The sequence below is a fragment of the Schistocerca nitens genome, chromosome 2, assembly GCF_023898315.1.
Source record: "Schistocerca nitens isolate TAMUIC-IGC-003100 chromosome 2, iqSchNite1.1, whole genome shotgun sequence".
NCBI lineage: Eukaryota > Metazoa > Arthropoda > Insecta > Orthoptera > Acrididae > Schistocerca > Schistocerca nitens.
Window position 1 is genome coordinate 657,517,037 of NC_064615.1, and position 15,231 is coordinate 657,532,267.

Genomic DNA, 15,231 nt, shown 5'->3' on the forward strand with positions numbered 1-15,231 from the left:
GATTGGTATCTTTGCATTTTAAGTTCCTCTTTTTATCACAGTCCGTGGTATCGGAAAGAAAATTTTAGCAATAGAACGTATTCAATCTCTCTTTCTCTCTTTTAAAACTTTATACAAATGACACTGGAACCATTCATTTTGAAACATATATTATTTATGTAGTTTCGTATTTCATACCAAATTTAAAAGAAACTCTAAGAGATTTTCCCGCCCTCATTTTACCGGAATCATCACTCGTGGTAAAATCTGGACTATACAAAGCAAGCTCGTGAAGTTCCGTTCCCGTTGCTGCTAAATAGTTGATCCTAATTCTTAACCATTGTAGCAGAGCCCATGATGATGACGATTTGTACCAGTTGGTTTCAATGGTTCTGTGCATGAGCCAGGCTTCTGCTCAATTGGTGGCGAGTGTTCATCAGAGACAAGGGTAGGATCTACGTTGTTCTCTGTAAACATGAACGAATATACGATAGGGTGAGCAGCAGTTTGTGAGTGCATGGGAAGGTGTCACCGTTGAGTGACTGTAGGACCACACCGGATGTCTTTGACATAATTTCTATTTCGTGTGATGAATGTAAATTTTTCTAAATGTCGAATAACGTAAGTTACTGAAGGTGAATAGAAAAAACCGTCCTGTAGTGTTCTAGTAATTAGTAGTGCTCTGCTTGATACAATCATGTCGACTAAATACACCACGTGATCAAAAGTATCCGGACACCCCAAAAAACATACGTTTCTCATATTAGGTGCATTGTGGTGCCACCTACTGCCAGGTACTCCATGTCAGCGACCTCAGCAGTCATTAGACATAGTGAGAGAGCGAAATGGGGCGCTCAGCGGAATCCACGGACGTGGTCAGGCGATTGTCATACGTCTGTACGTAACGTGTAATAGGCAGACACCTGTCTAGACCATCACACAACAATTCCAAATTGCATCAGGATCCACTGAAAGTACTTTGACAGGTAGGCAGCAGGTGAGGAAACTTCTATTTCATGGTCGAGCGGCTGCTCATAAGTCACACATCACGCCGGTAAATGCCAAACGACTCTTCGCTTTATATAAAAAGGGTAAACATTGGACGATTGAACAGTGAAAAAACGTTGTGTGGAGTGAGGAATCACGGTGCACAATGTGACGGTCCGATGGCAGTGAGTAGGTATGGCGAATGCCCGGTGAACGTCATCTGCCTGAGTGCGTAGTGCCAAAAGTAAAAAGTAAAATTCGGAGATGGTGGTGTTAAGATGTGGTAATGTTTTTCATGGAGGGGCCTTGCACCCCTTGTTGTTTTTCGTGGCACTATCTCAGCACAGTGCTACGTTGACGTTTTAAGCACCTTCTTGCTTCCCATTGTTGAAGTGCAATTCAAGGATGACGATTGCATCTTTCAACCCGATCGAACACCTGTTCATAATGTCCAGCCTGTGGCGGAATGGTTACTTGTGAATAAAATCCCTGTAATGGACTGGGCTGCACGGAGTCCTGATCTGAATCCTATGAGACACGTTTGAGATGTTTTGGAAGGCCGGCTTCGTATCAGGCCTCACCGACCGACATCGACACCTCTCCTCAGTGCAGCACTCCGTGAAGTATGGACTGCCATTCCCCAAGAAATGTGATTGAACGTATGCCTGAGAGAGTGGAAACTGTCATCAAGGCTAAGGGCGAGCCAACACAATACTGAATTCCAGCATTATCGATGGAGGGCGCCACGAACTTATCACTTTCAGCCAGGTGACCGGATACTTTTGATCACATACTCTACTTAGGCGTGAATAAATTTCCTTACTTTACGTCTAAGGTCACAAATTTCTTGTCATCAGACTACCTGTTTCGGTGTATAATGCTACAGTATATTATGAAATTTTTTCATAAAACAGATCTGAAGATGGTCATTATAGACCGAAACCGGTAGTCTGTTGACAATAAATTTGTGACCATAGACGTAAAGTAAAGGAAATTTATTCTATATTCGGGTCACAGTTTTATTCGTGACCATGTCGCAGATTCTGCACTAAGGCGTGAGATTGCAAAGTGACATGAACCAGAACGAGCAAGTAAAGTCGGCTGTAGGGAATGTGTAATCGCGGCATATTAATGGGACAAATCTAGGAAAGTGTAGCTCCTCTACAGAGGAGACAACTTATAGAACACTTGTGCAACCCATTGTTGAGTATCACTCGAGTGTTTGAGAACCCCAAAGGAAAACATTAAACCAATTAAGAGATGTGCTGCTGAATTTGTAAATGGCAGGGTCGATCGACACGCGAGTGTTAGGGTAATGTTCCCCGAACTCGAATGGGGCTCCCCAGAAATATGAAGACTTTCTTTTAGCGATACACTACTGAGAAAATTTAGAATGGTGGCCTTTGCGACAGACTGCAGAACACTCCTATAGGCACCAACATCAATCTCAAGTAAGGGCAGCTGCGAAGACAAGGGTTATCAGGGATCGCGTGGAAACGTACAGACCGCCGCTGTTCTCTCTTCCATTTGCGAGTGGAACAGCGCAGGAAATGAGTAGCGGTATGTATGTAGATGTATGTTGAGAGTTCGTGTGCCACAAGTTCTACAATTTACTTATTTCTTTATTAATATATCCTGTGTATATAATGGCCATAATGGTCAAACTGGCATTCTTCAATTTTGAAATTACTATACACACATAATAAATTTTCGATCTAGAGTGGAATCCAATATTTTGAAATATTTACAACGGAAACAATGAAACAGTTACAGCTATAGAAGAAAAAAAAAAACATAGTTGATGGTCGTTTACCAAAAGTAGAATGTTAGCTGTAATCTATAAGCAGAGAGACTGGCGCTAGCAGCGATGAATTTGACAAGTGAGATAGAAGAGGAAAGGGGAACGTGGCAGAATACAAGCGACAGGGAATTGAGAAGAGAATGACTTGAATGATTAACGAAATTCCTAGAAATGTGAGCTGTGAGAGGGAGTCATATATGTTTCAGTGTTTCAGAGAAAGATATGGACATTCATTTTAACCATCTTATTATTAAGAACACGTTTAGTCACTCTGATACGATATTCTGTAAGTACTCTCACAATGACAGTCTAGTACGTACAAGGAGCAGACAACACTTAGTTTAATACACAACGTCAGAATGGTGGCAACTGCAACTTCAGACAAAAGGACTTACTGCTCCGACTGGTGATTTCTCATTAGCGTAGAGTATATAAGTGAGGAGATCAATGTCTATGACCGGGGGTTCCTCTAACCCCAAGTTGCCTACCGAGAACTTTGTTTACAATCTGAATGTTATAGCCCATGTGAACATCCTTCTCAAAAAGTGAGAAATCTTCTCGAAATACTCATCGTTCTGAGGCATTCTGTTGACATTTTTCTCTTGACCGTAACTGATGAACGTCTATATCTAATTTGACTGAAACAGTTCAATACCTTGGCTGGATGAAACGTACAAACATGTTCAAACAAGATCCACGATAGTTCTTCCCACTCTGCGTGTGCCACGTGGACTAGAGGCCCAAGTTAATTTGGAGACAGAAATTTGTTGGGCACTATCGTGTGTCGCCCATGCGAGTTTCTCGAGCAGCTGTCTTTTATAATCAGCTCTTTGCAAATCTTAAGTGCCAAGTCGAAGGCGGAAGCGTGTTGCGACGAAAGGTAGGGTGAACTTTGACTAAAATAAGTTTAAATTAACTAGGGTGAATATTAAAAGGGAAATGAATGTCGACGGGAGATAAAAACTGGGAGTGCGATAAAACGACACATATTAATTAAACAATTCAGGAGCACGTGCAGCGGCGGACGTCCCACGTCAACATCCCCACCTAGCAACCAGCAGGCGGTTAGCCACCTGTTGCCTCAGCATAAGCGACATCGCGTTGTTAACACGTGACCGTTTGGGGAGTGTGTGGGTGGGGCGGACTGCTACTACGTAGCTTGGTTTCCAATAAAATGTGTAACTGTTAGTGATGTTTGCTTGAACCAGCACTGGACAACATCCCGACGCCAACCCACAGTATGAAACAAACCCTGGCACTGCAGAGACCAACCGCCTTGGCCTCTGTATTGCTGTGAAACTGTAAACGCGTGGCATGGGATACTAGACATTGAACCACACTCAGATCGCGTATTGAGGCTTAAATGCCTCTGTGCGCACTTCAGTTTGCCTAATCCTTTCGTCGCAACTCTTACGGAAGTGGTACGTAGGCGGACGAAGAATTTTTAGATTCCTACTTCTTGAGCCATTGTAAGTAGGTTTTCGCGAGGTAATTGACATCAAATTTCAAGATTCTGAGGATTTACGGTTTTACATCATTTCCGTGACGCACTTGTTGTAGTCAAACAAACCTGTGACCATCCGTGCCGCTTCTCTCTGCATGTGTTCAATGTAGTGTGTCAGGTCTGTTTGGCATGGGTCCCAAATACTTCAGCACTATTCTAGAATGGATCCAACGAGTCTTTAGCACTAGATCTCCTCTCTAGACTTAATGTAATGTCGTGGAACTCCATCAATAAATCGACATATGCCACCTTCCTTATCGACGACCGAGCGTACATGATCATTCCATTTCATATCTCCTCAAAGTCATAGATCCGGGGTATTTTTAAGAGTTGAGTGGCTGCGGTTGTGGGTAATTGACGCTGTAGTCAAAGGGTATTAATCTAGTTTCCAAAGTACGTACTTTTACATTTGTGTGCATCCAAACCAGGCTTTCAATCTTTGCACAACTCTGAAGTCTTTTGAAAATATGACCGGATATTTATAGTTAATGTGTGCGATTATAATAAAAATTGCTTGTCACACCGTTAACATAGAACACGGGCAGCAGCGGTCACTGTACACTTTTCTGAAGAAAGATATAAGATACTTTTTTCGATGACTCGCGACTCATGATTATATGCTGCGTCTAACCTACCATGAAATTCCTAACCCAGAAACCAATTTTGTTTGATATCGTATTATTTTTAATAAACGTTCCTGCTGCAGGATGTAGTTATTATTAGTAAGTAGATTAGAGCTGATAGTATGATTGCCTAACAGTAATCCACATAGATACCTGTAGATAATGTAGATACCCGTAGATTGAGATAACTTCCTGTAGCAATACTGACAGTAGAATATAACAGATAAAGTAAATGCTGCTGAGATGTGAATTGTAGCATAGTTTGACCCACTAATGATTTTAGGTGGTGGGTTACTTATGTATGATATTGGGTTTCTAATAAATAAAGATTTAAAAAAAAAAAAAACGTTCCTGTGTCACGCATTAAAAAGCTTTTCGCTTGTCAAAATCAAATATTTACCTCTTTACCTTGGTCCGTTGATTCTAGAATTTCATGTGACGACGACGCCAAGCTGGATTTCGCATGATCGGTGTTTTCGGAATCGAAGGTGGTCCCCGTGGATGATGTCATTCTATTCGTTGTGCCTGGACTTTGTTGGCAGGCAGGTAGATGACCGAATGTCATGATCATTCAAAGGACACTACCGTCCGCGCTGTGACTTAGTATAAGATGTTTTGACGGTTTCCTTGCAGTATAAGTTTGAGATATGGTCCCTCTTCAAACACCAAACACGTCGATTACCTTGGTGTTTGAAATAATCTCCACACGAGCACCAACAATTGGTCCAAGTCCTAGTTCAACTACACTCCTGGAAATTGAAATAAGAACACCGTGAATTCATTGTCCCAGGAAGGGGAAACTTTATTGACACATTCCTGGGGTCAGATACATCACATGATCACACTGACAGAACCACAGGCACATAGACACAGGCAACAGAGCATGCACAATGACGGCACTAGTACAGTGTATATCCATCTTTCGCAGCAATGTAGGCTGCTATTCTCCCATGGAGACGATCGTAGAGATGCTGGATGTAGTCCTGTGGAACGGCTTGCCATGCCATTTCCACCTGGCGCCTCAGTTGGACCAGCGTTCGTGCTGGACGTGCAGACCGCGTGAGACGACGCTTCATCCAGTCCCAAACATGCTCAATGGGGGACAGATCCGGAGATCTTGCTGGCCAGGGTAGTTGCCTTACACCTTCTAGAGCACGTTGGGTGGCACGGGATACATGCGGACGTGCATTGTCCTGTTGGAACAGCTAGTTCCCTTGCCGGTCTAGGAATGGTAGAACGATGGGTTCGATGACGGTTTGGATGTACCGTGCACTATTCAGTGTCCCCTCGACGATCACCAGTGGTGTACGGCCAGTGTAGGAGATCGCTCCCCACACCATGATGCCGGGTGTTGGCCCTGTGTGCCTCGGTCGTATGCAGTCCTGATTGTGGCGCTCACCTGCACGGCGCCAAACACGCATACGACCATCATTGGCACCAAGGCAGAAGCGACTCTCATCGCTGAAGACGACACGTCTCCATTCGCCCCTCCATTCACGCCTGTCGCGACACCACTGGAGGCGGGCTGCACGATGTTGGGGCGTGAGCGGAAGACGGCCTAACGGTGTGCGGGACCGTAGCTCAGCTTCATGGAGACGGTTGCGAATGGTCCTCGCCGATACCCCAGGAGCAACAGCGTCCCTAATTTGCTGGGAAGTGGCGGTGCGGTCCCCTACGGCACTGCGTAGGATCCTACGGTCTTGGCGTGCATCCGTGCGTCGCTGCGGTCCGGTCCCAGGTCGACGGGCACGTGCACCTTCCGCCGACCACTGGCGACAACATCGATGTACTGTGGAAACTTAAGCCCCACGTGTTGAGCAATTCGGCGGTACGTCCACCCGGCCTCCCGCATGCCCACTATACGCCCTCGCTCAAAGTCCGTCAACTGCACATACGGTTCACGTCCACGCTGTCGCAGCATGCTACCAGTGTTAAAGACTGCGATGGAGCTCCGTATGCCACGGCAAACTGGCTGACACTGACGGCGGCGGTGCACAAATGCTGCGCAGCTAGCGCCAATCGACGGCCAACACCGCGGTTCCTGGTGTGTCCGCTGTGCCGTGCGTGTGATCATTGCTTGTACAGCCCTCTCGCAGTGTCCGGAGCAAGTATGGTGGGTCTGACACTCCGGTGTCAATGTGTTCTTTTTTCCATTTCCAGGAGTGTAGTTCCGACACAATGCACTGACAACCAAACAGAAAACTGTTCTGATCACTACTGACACCTGCAGTATGTTGAAGACACTGCACACTTGCTCTTCGCGGTCAAATTCAACAGCGTACCAGCAGGCTCCGCTAGTATCTGCATTAATGTATAAACGTACCTCTCGTGGGGTTTACATGCTTGTGTCCAGTCCCTGTATATTTCACTTCGTCAGTGAACGTCCTACAATAGAATTTCTACTAACAGTCAAATTCTTCAATGAAAGACATGAATAGCGGCTCGTCGATATCTTTGGGCTTCTTAACGACACCAATCGAAAAACCTCAGATACACTATGTGATCAAAAGGTATATGGTCACCCCCAAAAACATTCACATTAGGTGCACTGTGCTGCCACCTACTGCCAGGTACTCCATATCAGTAGTCATTAGAAATCGTGAGAGAACAGAATGTGGCGCTCCGAGGAACTCACGGACTTCGAAAGTAGTCTGGGTGTCACTTGTGTCATACGTCTGTACGCTAGATTTCCACACTCCTAAACATCTCTAGGTTGACTTCTTCCGATGTGACAGTGAAGTGGAAACGTGGACACGTACAGCACAAAAGCAGTACAGGCCGACCTCTTGTGTTGACTGACAGAGACCGCCAACAGCTGAAGAGGGTCGTAATGTGTAATGGGCTGACATCTCTCCAGACCTTCACAACGGGTACCAAACTACAACAGGATCCATTGCAAATACTTTGACAGATACGGCGGATGTGAGAAAACTAGGATTTCATGGTCGAGGTACTGCTCATAAGCCACACATCTCGCCGGTTAATGCCAAACGACGTCTTGCATTGTATAAGGAGCGTAAACACTGGATGATTGAACAGTAGAAAAACGTTATGTGGAGTGACGAATCATGGTAACAATGTGGCGATCCGATGGCAGGGTGTGGGTATGGCGAATGCCCGGTGAATTTTATCTGCCAGCGTGTGTAATGCCAACAGTAAATTTCGGAGGTCGTGTTTTCATGGAGGGGTTTGCACCCTTCGTTGTTTTGCGTGGCACTATCACAGGACAGGCCTACATTGATGTTTTAAGGACCTTCTTGCTGCCCTCTGTTGTTGATCAGTTCGGGGATGGTGATTGCATCTTTCAACACGATTTGGCACCTGTTCATAACGCACGGCCTTTAGCTGAGTGGTATCACGACAATAACATCCCTGTAATGGACTGGCCTGCTCTGAGTCCTAACTTATGTCGTATAACACATCTTTGGGATGTTTTGGAACGCCGACATCGTGATATGCCTCACCGACCGACATTGGTACCTCTGCTCAGTGCAGCATTCCGTGAAGAATGGGCAGCCATTCCCCAAGAAACCTTCGAGCACCAGATTGAAAAATGGTTCAAATGGCTCTAACCATTATGGGACTTAACATCTGAGGTCATCAGTCCCCTGGACTTAGAACTACTTAAACCCAACTAACCTAAGGACATCATACACATCCATGCCCGAGGCAGGACTCGAACCTGCCACCGTAGCACCAGCGTGGTTCCGGACTGAAGCGCCTAGAACCGCTCGGCCATAGCAGCCGGTTATGCAGCAACAAGTGTACAGCTTAATACACGATAGTGTCAAAGACATGTACGTACACAGTAGCCCCTCATTTCCGTTCACTGTTACTATGCAACCGATTATCTCGTACAGAACAGACCCTTCTCATGACTACCGTCAGCGCCTGGTACCAGCTGTATATCATCAACAGCGTGTTCTTTTGAAGGACTGACTAATATTTTGCTGGTGGTCGTCAGATATGCGTGAAGACATTTTGCACATGTACTACACCGCATATATAGGGGGAAAATTGTTTAAACTGAAAAACTGCTGGACTTTGCACGGGACACCAATACTGTATTTTATTATTTTATAATTTCCTGTGAGCATTATTTATTTTCTTGAAGGGCGTATTCGCTCTTCAGTTGCAATGACTGGTTTGTTGTTGTAATGGTTCCTGTTTTACCGGTAGAGTGCATATTCCGCTCTTCGGTTGTTAGAGCTATTGCACATTTACTTTAATTTGTACGTCCTGACACAGAACAGTGTGATGCCGACCGCTCTCAGTCGAGCAGCGGTCATGTACCAAATAGTTTTATCTTGTGAGTTTGGTTTTATATATCTTATGTAAAAGAATGAGTAGGAGAGCAGTTATTTCTTAATTTTTGTGACAGTGAATTTACGTCAGCTGGTCTGCCTTATGTATCCCTATATCCAAATGGTTTATAAATGTTAATCTACATGCAGATCCGATGGTGGCACCTATAGTGTGTTGAAACCAGTTATCTAGTAAACAGTATTTAAGTTCCAAGAATGAGATTTTCACTCTGCAGCGGAGTGTGCGCTGATACGAAACGACCTGGCAGATTAAAAATGTGTGCCGGACCGAGACTGGAACTAGGGACCTTTGCCTTTCGCGGGCAACTGCGCTACCAACTGAGCTACGCATGCACGACACACACCCCGTCCTCACAGCTTCGCTTCTGCCAGTACCTCGCCTCCTACCTTGCAGACTTTACAGAAGCTGTCCTGCGAACTTTGCAGAACTATCAGTATCATATCAGCGCACACTCCGCTGCAGAGAGAAAATCTCATTCTGGAAACATCCCCCAGGCTGTGGCTAAGCCATGTCTCCGCAATATCCTTTCTTTCACGAGTGCTAGTTCTGCAAGGTTCGCAGGAGAGCTTCTGTAAAGTTTGGAAGGTAGGAGGCGAGGTACTGGCAGAAGCGAAGCTGTGAGGACGGGGCTTGAGTCGTGCTTGGGTAGCTAAGTTGGTAGAGCACTTGCACGTGAAGGGCAAAGGTCTCGAGTTCGAGTCTCGGTCCGGCACATAGTTTTAATCTGCTAGGAACTTTCAGTATTTAAGTTACCTTCGCTTTTGAATTATTTCCACAACAGAAAGAAGGATCCTTTATGGTATGATTATTTGATAGCGGATCAAACACTGGTAGCAGTTACTTCTGTAAAATATCTGGGAGTATGCGTGCGGAACGATTTGAAGTGGAATGATCATATAAAATTAATTGTTGGCAAGGCGGGTGCCAGGTTGAGATTCATTGGGAGAGTCCTTAGAAAATGAAGTCCATCAACAAATGAGGTAGCTAACAAAACATTCGTTCGACTTATACATGAGTATTGCTCATCAGTGTGGGATCCATACCAGGTCGGGTTGACAGAGGAGATAGAGAAGATCCAAAGAAGAGCGGCGCGTTTCGTTACAGGGTTATTTGGTAAGAGTGATAGCGTTACGGAGACGTTTAGCAAACTCAAATGGCAGACTCTGCAAGAGAGGCGGTCTGCATCGCGGTGTAGCTTGCTGTCTAGGTTTCGAGAGGGTGCGTTTCTGGATGAGGTATCGAATATGTTGCTTCCCGCTACTTATACCTCCCGAGGAGATCAGTAATGTAAAATTAGAGAGATTCGAGCGCGCACCGAGGCTTTCGGGCAGTCGTTCTTCCCGTGAACCATACGTGACTGGAACAGGAAAGGGAGGTAATGACAGGGGCACGTAAAGTGCCCTCCGCCACACACCGTTGGGTGGCTTGCGGAGTATAAATGTAGATGTAGATGTAGATGTGGAGTGATAACCCCGCTACGCACTAGTGTTCACTGGAAAAAAAATTTCTATGTTGACTTGGCTGACCCACCATTGACAGTATCAATGCTATCTTCTGTCATCGCATTTCTCTTTTATTTTGTTGCGGTTGTTATTGGATGTGCTTTACGTTTCACTTGGAAGGCTGTGCTTTACGATAGGTACGCAGAATTTTTAATCAGGTGCATTTGAGCTTTTCTGTGGTAAGCGGTAACTGTCTTACAATTTCCTACTCACAACTAAGTACCGACCACCGACTACTCATATTAAGTTATTGGAAGGCACGCTGTCGGAGGAAACTTCATATCTAATAGCTGTCCGACTTCGCCAACGGTTTCCAGAATGAGATTTTCACTCTGCAGCGGAGTGTGCGCTGATATGAAACTTCCTGGTGGATTAAAACTGTGTGCCGGACCGAGACTCGAACTGTGTCTGCATTCAGGGAGAGTTTTGGGGGAGTGTGGTTCCTCTGTAGAGGATACTGCATGTTGGATGCTAGTGTACCCTGTTATTGAGTAATATTCGAGTGCCTGGGATACGCACCAGGGCGAATTAAAAAAAGACATTTAAGTAATTAAGAGACGGGCTCCTAGATTTGTAACCGCTAGCCATAGAATAGGTGTAAGGAATACGGACGTGCTTCTGAAACTCTAATCGGAATCATTGGACGGAAGGCGGTGTTCTTTCTGAAGAACGCTATTGAGAAAATCGAAAGAACCGGCATTTAAAGGTGACTGCAGGGCGATTCTGTTGCATTTCACGTAAAGATTACGAATATGCGAGAAATTAGGGCTCATATGGAGATATTTAGACAGCCGTATCCTCTCGCTCTGTTTGCGAGCGGAACAGGAACGGAAATGGCTGGTAGTTGCACAGGGCACCCTCCACCACGAAACGTACTTGACATGCGCAGTATGTATCTAAATGTAGATGCACATGTAGAAAATGTCATATTCTTTTAGTCTCAGTTTAAATAATCAAAAATCACCGTAAAAATTACGCAGAGCTGATATCTCAGAACCATTTCCTTCACAAATGCAGTTGGACGTTGGCGTTTCTGGAACAGAAAACGCCCAGCATGCTTGGCGGCAAGGTAGGCGCTAACGAGCCCTATGAGATGTCAGTTAACTCACGCAGTTTTGCAGGGGCTGCCCAGGCGTGGGCGGCGAGCAGCAGTAAGTGCAGCGCCGACGCGGCGGCGGTGACGGAGGCTGGTGACATGCTGGCTGTCGCTGGTGGGTCGAGCGGCTGACGTCTGGCTGCACCGGGACAGCAGGCCGCTATAAGAAGGGGGGCCGCGCCAGCTCTGCGGACCAACACAGACATTCAAGGCAATCCACTCCACGGTGACAGCTGCTGTCCTGTTTACGAAACACTCGTTGGTACAACCAATAGCGTGTTCGGATGCATGAAGTAAGTCCGAAAGAAGATTGCATCGTAATTCGAAACAACGCAGGCTCTGCTATTGATGTTTATCCGCGGACACTGCGCAAGTAGCTTTCAATTAAAATATTTTCCGTGAGTAGGAGTACACATAATGGACGTACGAGTACAGGTTATGGACACGTGGTTGACGACATACGGGAGTTTGGCTCTGGCTGTGAGTCATTTTCGGATAGCCTAATGATGAGGCGACCGCTCGCAGTAAGCGGGAAATACGGGTTCTATTGCGGTTCGTCATTCGATTATGGAACTGATGGTTGTCCTTATTCACAACTGCAAAACAATTCATGTATTTCGTAACAGCTGTAGTCTCCTGTTGCATGCATGTCCGAAGGAACATAGCATCGTACTTCAGGACAACACAGGCGCTGCCGTATCGTATTTATGTTTCAAGCAGATATTGTCCATAAACATGGGGGAAAGTAAGGACATAAAGAAGTGGCAAAAATGTGAAATCATGTTTGCCCAAGCTCAATGTGTGTGAAGTAGTTGGATTGCGGCACTCCGTTCAATGCGTCGACAAGCAGTGGTTTGACACACACTTTAACGAAAAGCATATCAGGATTGTGCTCGGGAAATGATCGTGATTGGATGGCGTTGGAGTCGCATTCTACGGCTTGCGACACGACATCTCTTCTAAACACAAAAGTGAATGAAGATTCAACAACAACTGTCAGCGAGAGAATATTGAGAGGGGAACAGCATCCGATGAACATTTCGAATCAGTCAGCTCCCAAGATGTCATTCAAGACACAGTCTCATAGACCTGCATTCAAGCCGAATCTGGGTCTTTGATACTTCGGCGGTCTATTTCTTCTTGTGAATTGGACCCATTCACTGTGGTGATCACTAATGTGAAGAGCGTGCCGGTTGAAATATTCTTGCCTTCCAGGCAACACCACCGTGATGAGTATGTTGTTGATACCCCTAAGTTTCAAGGTGACAGCCGCAGATTTCATGTCATTTGAAAAATATGTGACTGTATCTTCGAACACCGCCGCACCCTATGACATCTCGATTTTCCTGCAGGATCACTTGACTTGAACCCATAGGAAAATCTATTGAACAGGGTGGCCCGGTGGGTAAAACTCCGACATCAACATCCCCGCAGTCTGGTGGAATTGCACTATCAAATCCTTAGCGAGTGGCCTAACCCGAATGCGACTTATTTGCAGAAGCTGTGGACTCACCCCTTAATCGAATCCAACCGGTTATCAATTCCAGTGGTGGAACTACACTGTATTAAACAATTCTTTCGTCCGGTGAACTTACTGTTGCAATAAAGTGTTTAAAAGGTTTAAAATTACTTTTCGTAACGTAAAGTATATAAATCTGATACACTGCTTACAGTTCTCACCCGCTGGTGACCACACCTTCTCACAGAAGACCGAAGAAGTATCTTCCGACACTCAGTTCGTTCGTGAGATCGGTAGTGCCTTAGACGTCGGCACCAAGGTTGATGCCATGTTTCTTGGTTTCACGAACGCATTTTGTACTGCTTGTGGTGACTTATGTATACACTGTCTGACAAAAAAAGAGAAGCAAGCACAAGAGGAAGAGAAAAAGATACGAATTTTCCAGGTGTAAGTCGTACGTGATGTTATTTCAATGATACATTTCCGAGTGAAATTTAGATGTGCCCACTCATCAGTACAGCGTTGCATCCCATCTCCTTCCCTGGCCTCGATGCTCGCACTGTTTAGGCTGGTCAGGGTGCTATAAATCTTTTGCATCCTCTTGAGGCAAGGTGTCCCACAATTATTACTCGTCCTATACGTTCCTACACACTGGCGCTGTGGAGAACTGGCGTCCTATACATGTTCTATCCTGGGTAACATACTGACCACGCGAGAACCTCAACATCACGCAGAGAGTCCTTAGAGATACGTGCCATGGCACCATAATTCTGCTGAAGGGGAAGTAACACGCAGGGTGTCCGTCACGTACCATTAGTAGTCCCTCAGTCACCACCTGTCGTGACCTGAAATCGTACCCGACGGCTCTCCACACCACGACGCCAGCGCCAGGACTAACAGCGATATGACCCACCAAACCATTGGATGAACGGGACCTCTTTCGAGGTCGCCGCCTTACTCGCCGATGATGGTCATTCAGGGTACTGGGGAATCGTGGTTCGTTGCTGAAAATAACGGGACATCATTCATCGGCACTCTATGGTTACTGGCTTCTGGACCACTACAAGTGCAGCCATTTGTAATGTAGTCTTAAGCGCAGCCTAGGCGTGGGACAGTAATTACACATCCCGGTTGCTGCTAGTTTCTGACCAATGGTGCAGGATGACACAGGAGGTTGCAAGGAGCCAGTTTCTAGTTCTCGGAACACAGGCGCAGAAATGAAGGGGTTACGGCGTGCTCGGTGCATAATACTGCGATCTCTGTCCATCACCGCCCACTCCCTTTCTCTGTCCGTCTTCTGCTTCCCCCTCTGTCATCATCTTCTCAGGCCCCCTCTCTCTGACCGTCCTCTTTTTTCCACTTTCTATGTCCATTTCCTCCCACCCTGATGGGCATCTCCTATAACGCCTTTCTCTCTGTCCTTACCATAAGCCGATAAGCTAAACTTGCTAAGATAAACTTGCCTTTTTGGTAACAACATTTCGTATATGTATCTTTATTATAGGAACGGATAAAAATTGGAGGTAAATCGGTTGACTACTTTTTGAAGTTTTCGTAACAATGCTTTCCATGTACATAATACGCATATATTTATATGTTGTATATACTAAAATATATAGCCAACGTCTTTCCGAATGTTCGTAACAATATAGTGTAACAATTTGAATTAAATCGGTCGAAAACATTTTGAGGTGGTTTCAATAATTTTTCCTCTCCATATATTACATATTTATTTCTAATTGTATATATTAAACATGGGTATAGAATTTGAACGCTCTAATATTTATATTTTTTATGTAGATGGAAATGTTCGTTTGTTCAAAATCTGAATTCTCCTGAAGTTCTTCACCAATTCCTTTGAAACTTTGACACAATGTTGCATTCGAATACCTGCATATGGTATATAAACACATATTATATATATTATAATTTTATTTATTGTATATATTATACA

At 45.2% G+C, this 15,231-nt stretch overlaps 1 protein-coding gene across 2 annotated transcripts in view; it reads right to left on the minus strand.

Moving 5' to 3' along the window:
- Positions 1 to 11,959, minus strand: part of LOC126234543 (protein takeout-like) — a 54,383-nt gene extending 42,424 nt beyond the window's left edge. For both annotated transcript variants that reach the window (XM_049943239.1, XM_049943238.1), the window contains exon 1: positions 11,832 to 11,959. In XM_049943239.1, coding sequence (XP_049799196.1) covers positions 11,832 to 11,919 — 88 coding nt within the window. In that variant the 5' untranslated portion in view covers positions 11,920 to 11,959. The remainder of the gene's footprint in view (positions 1 to 11,831) is intronic.
- Positions 11,960 to 15,231: the final 3,272 nt, after the last annotated feature.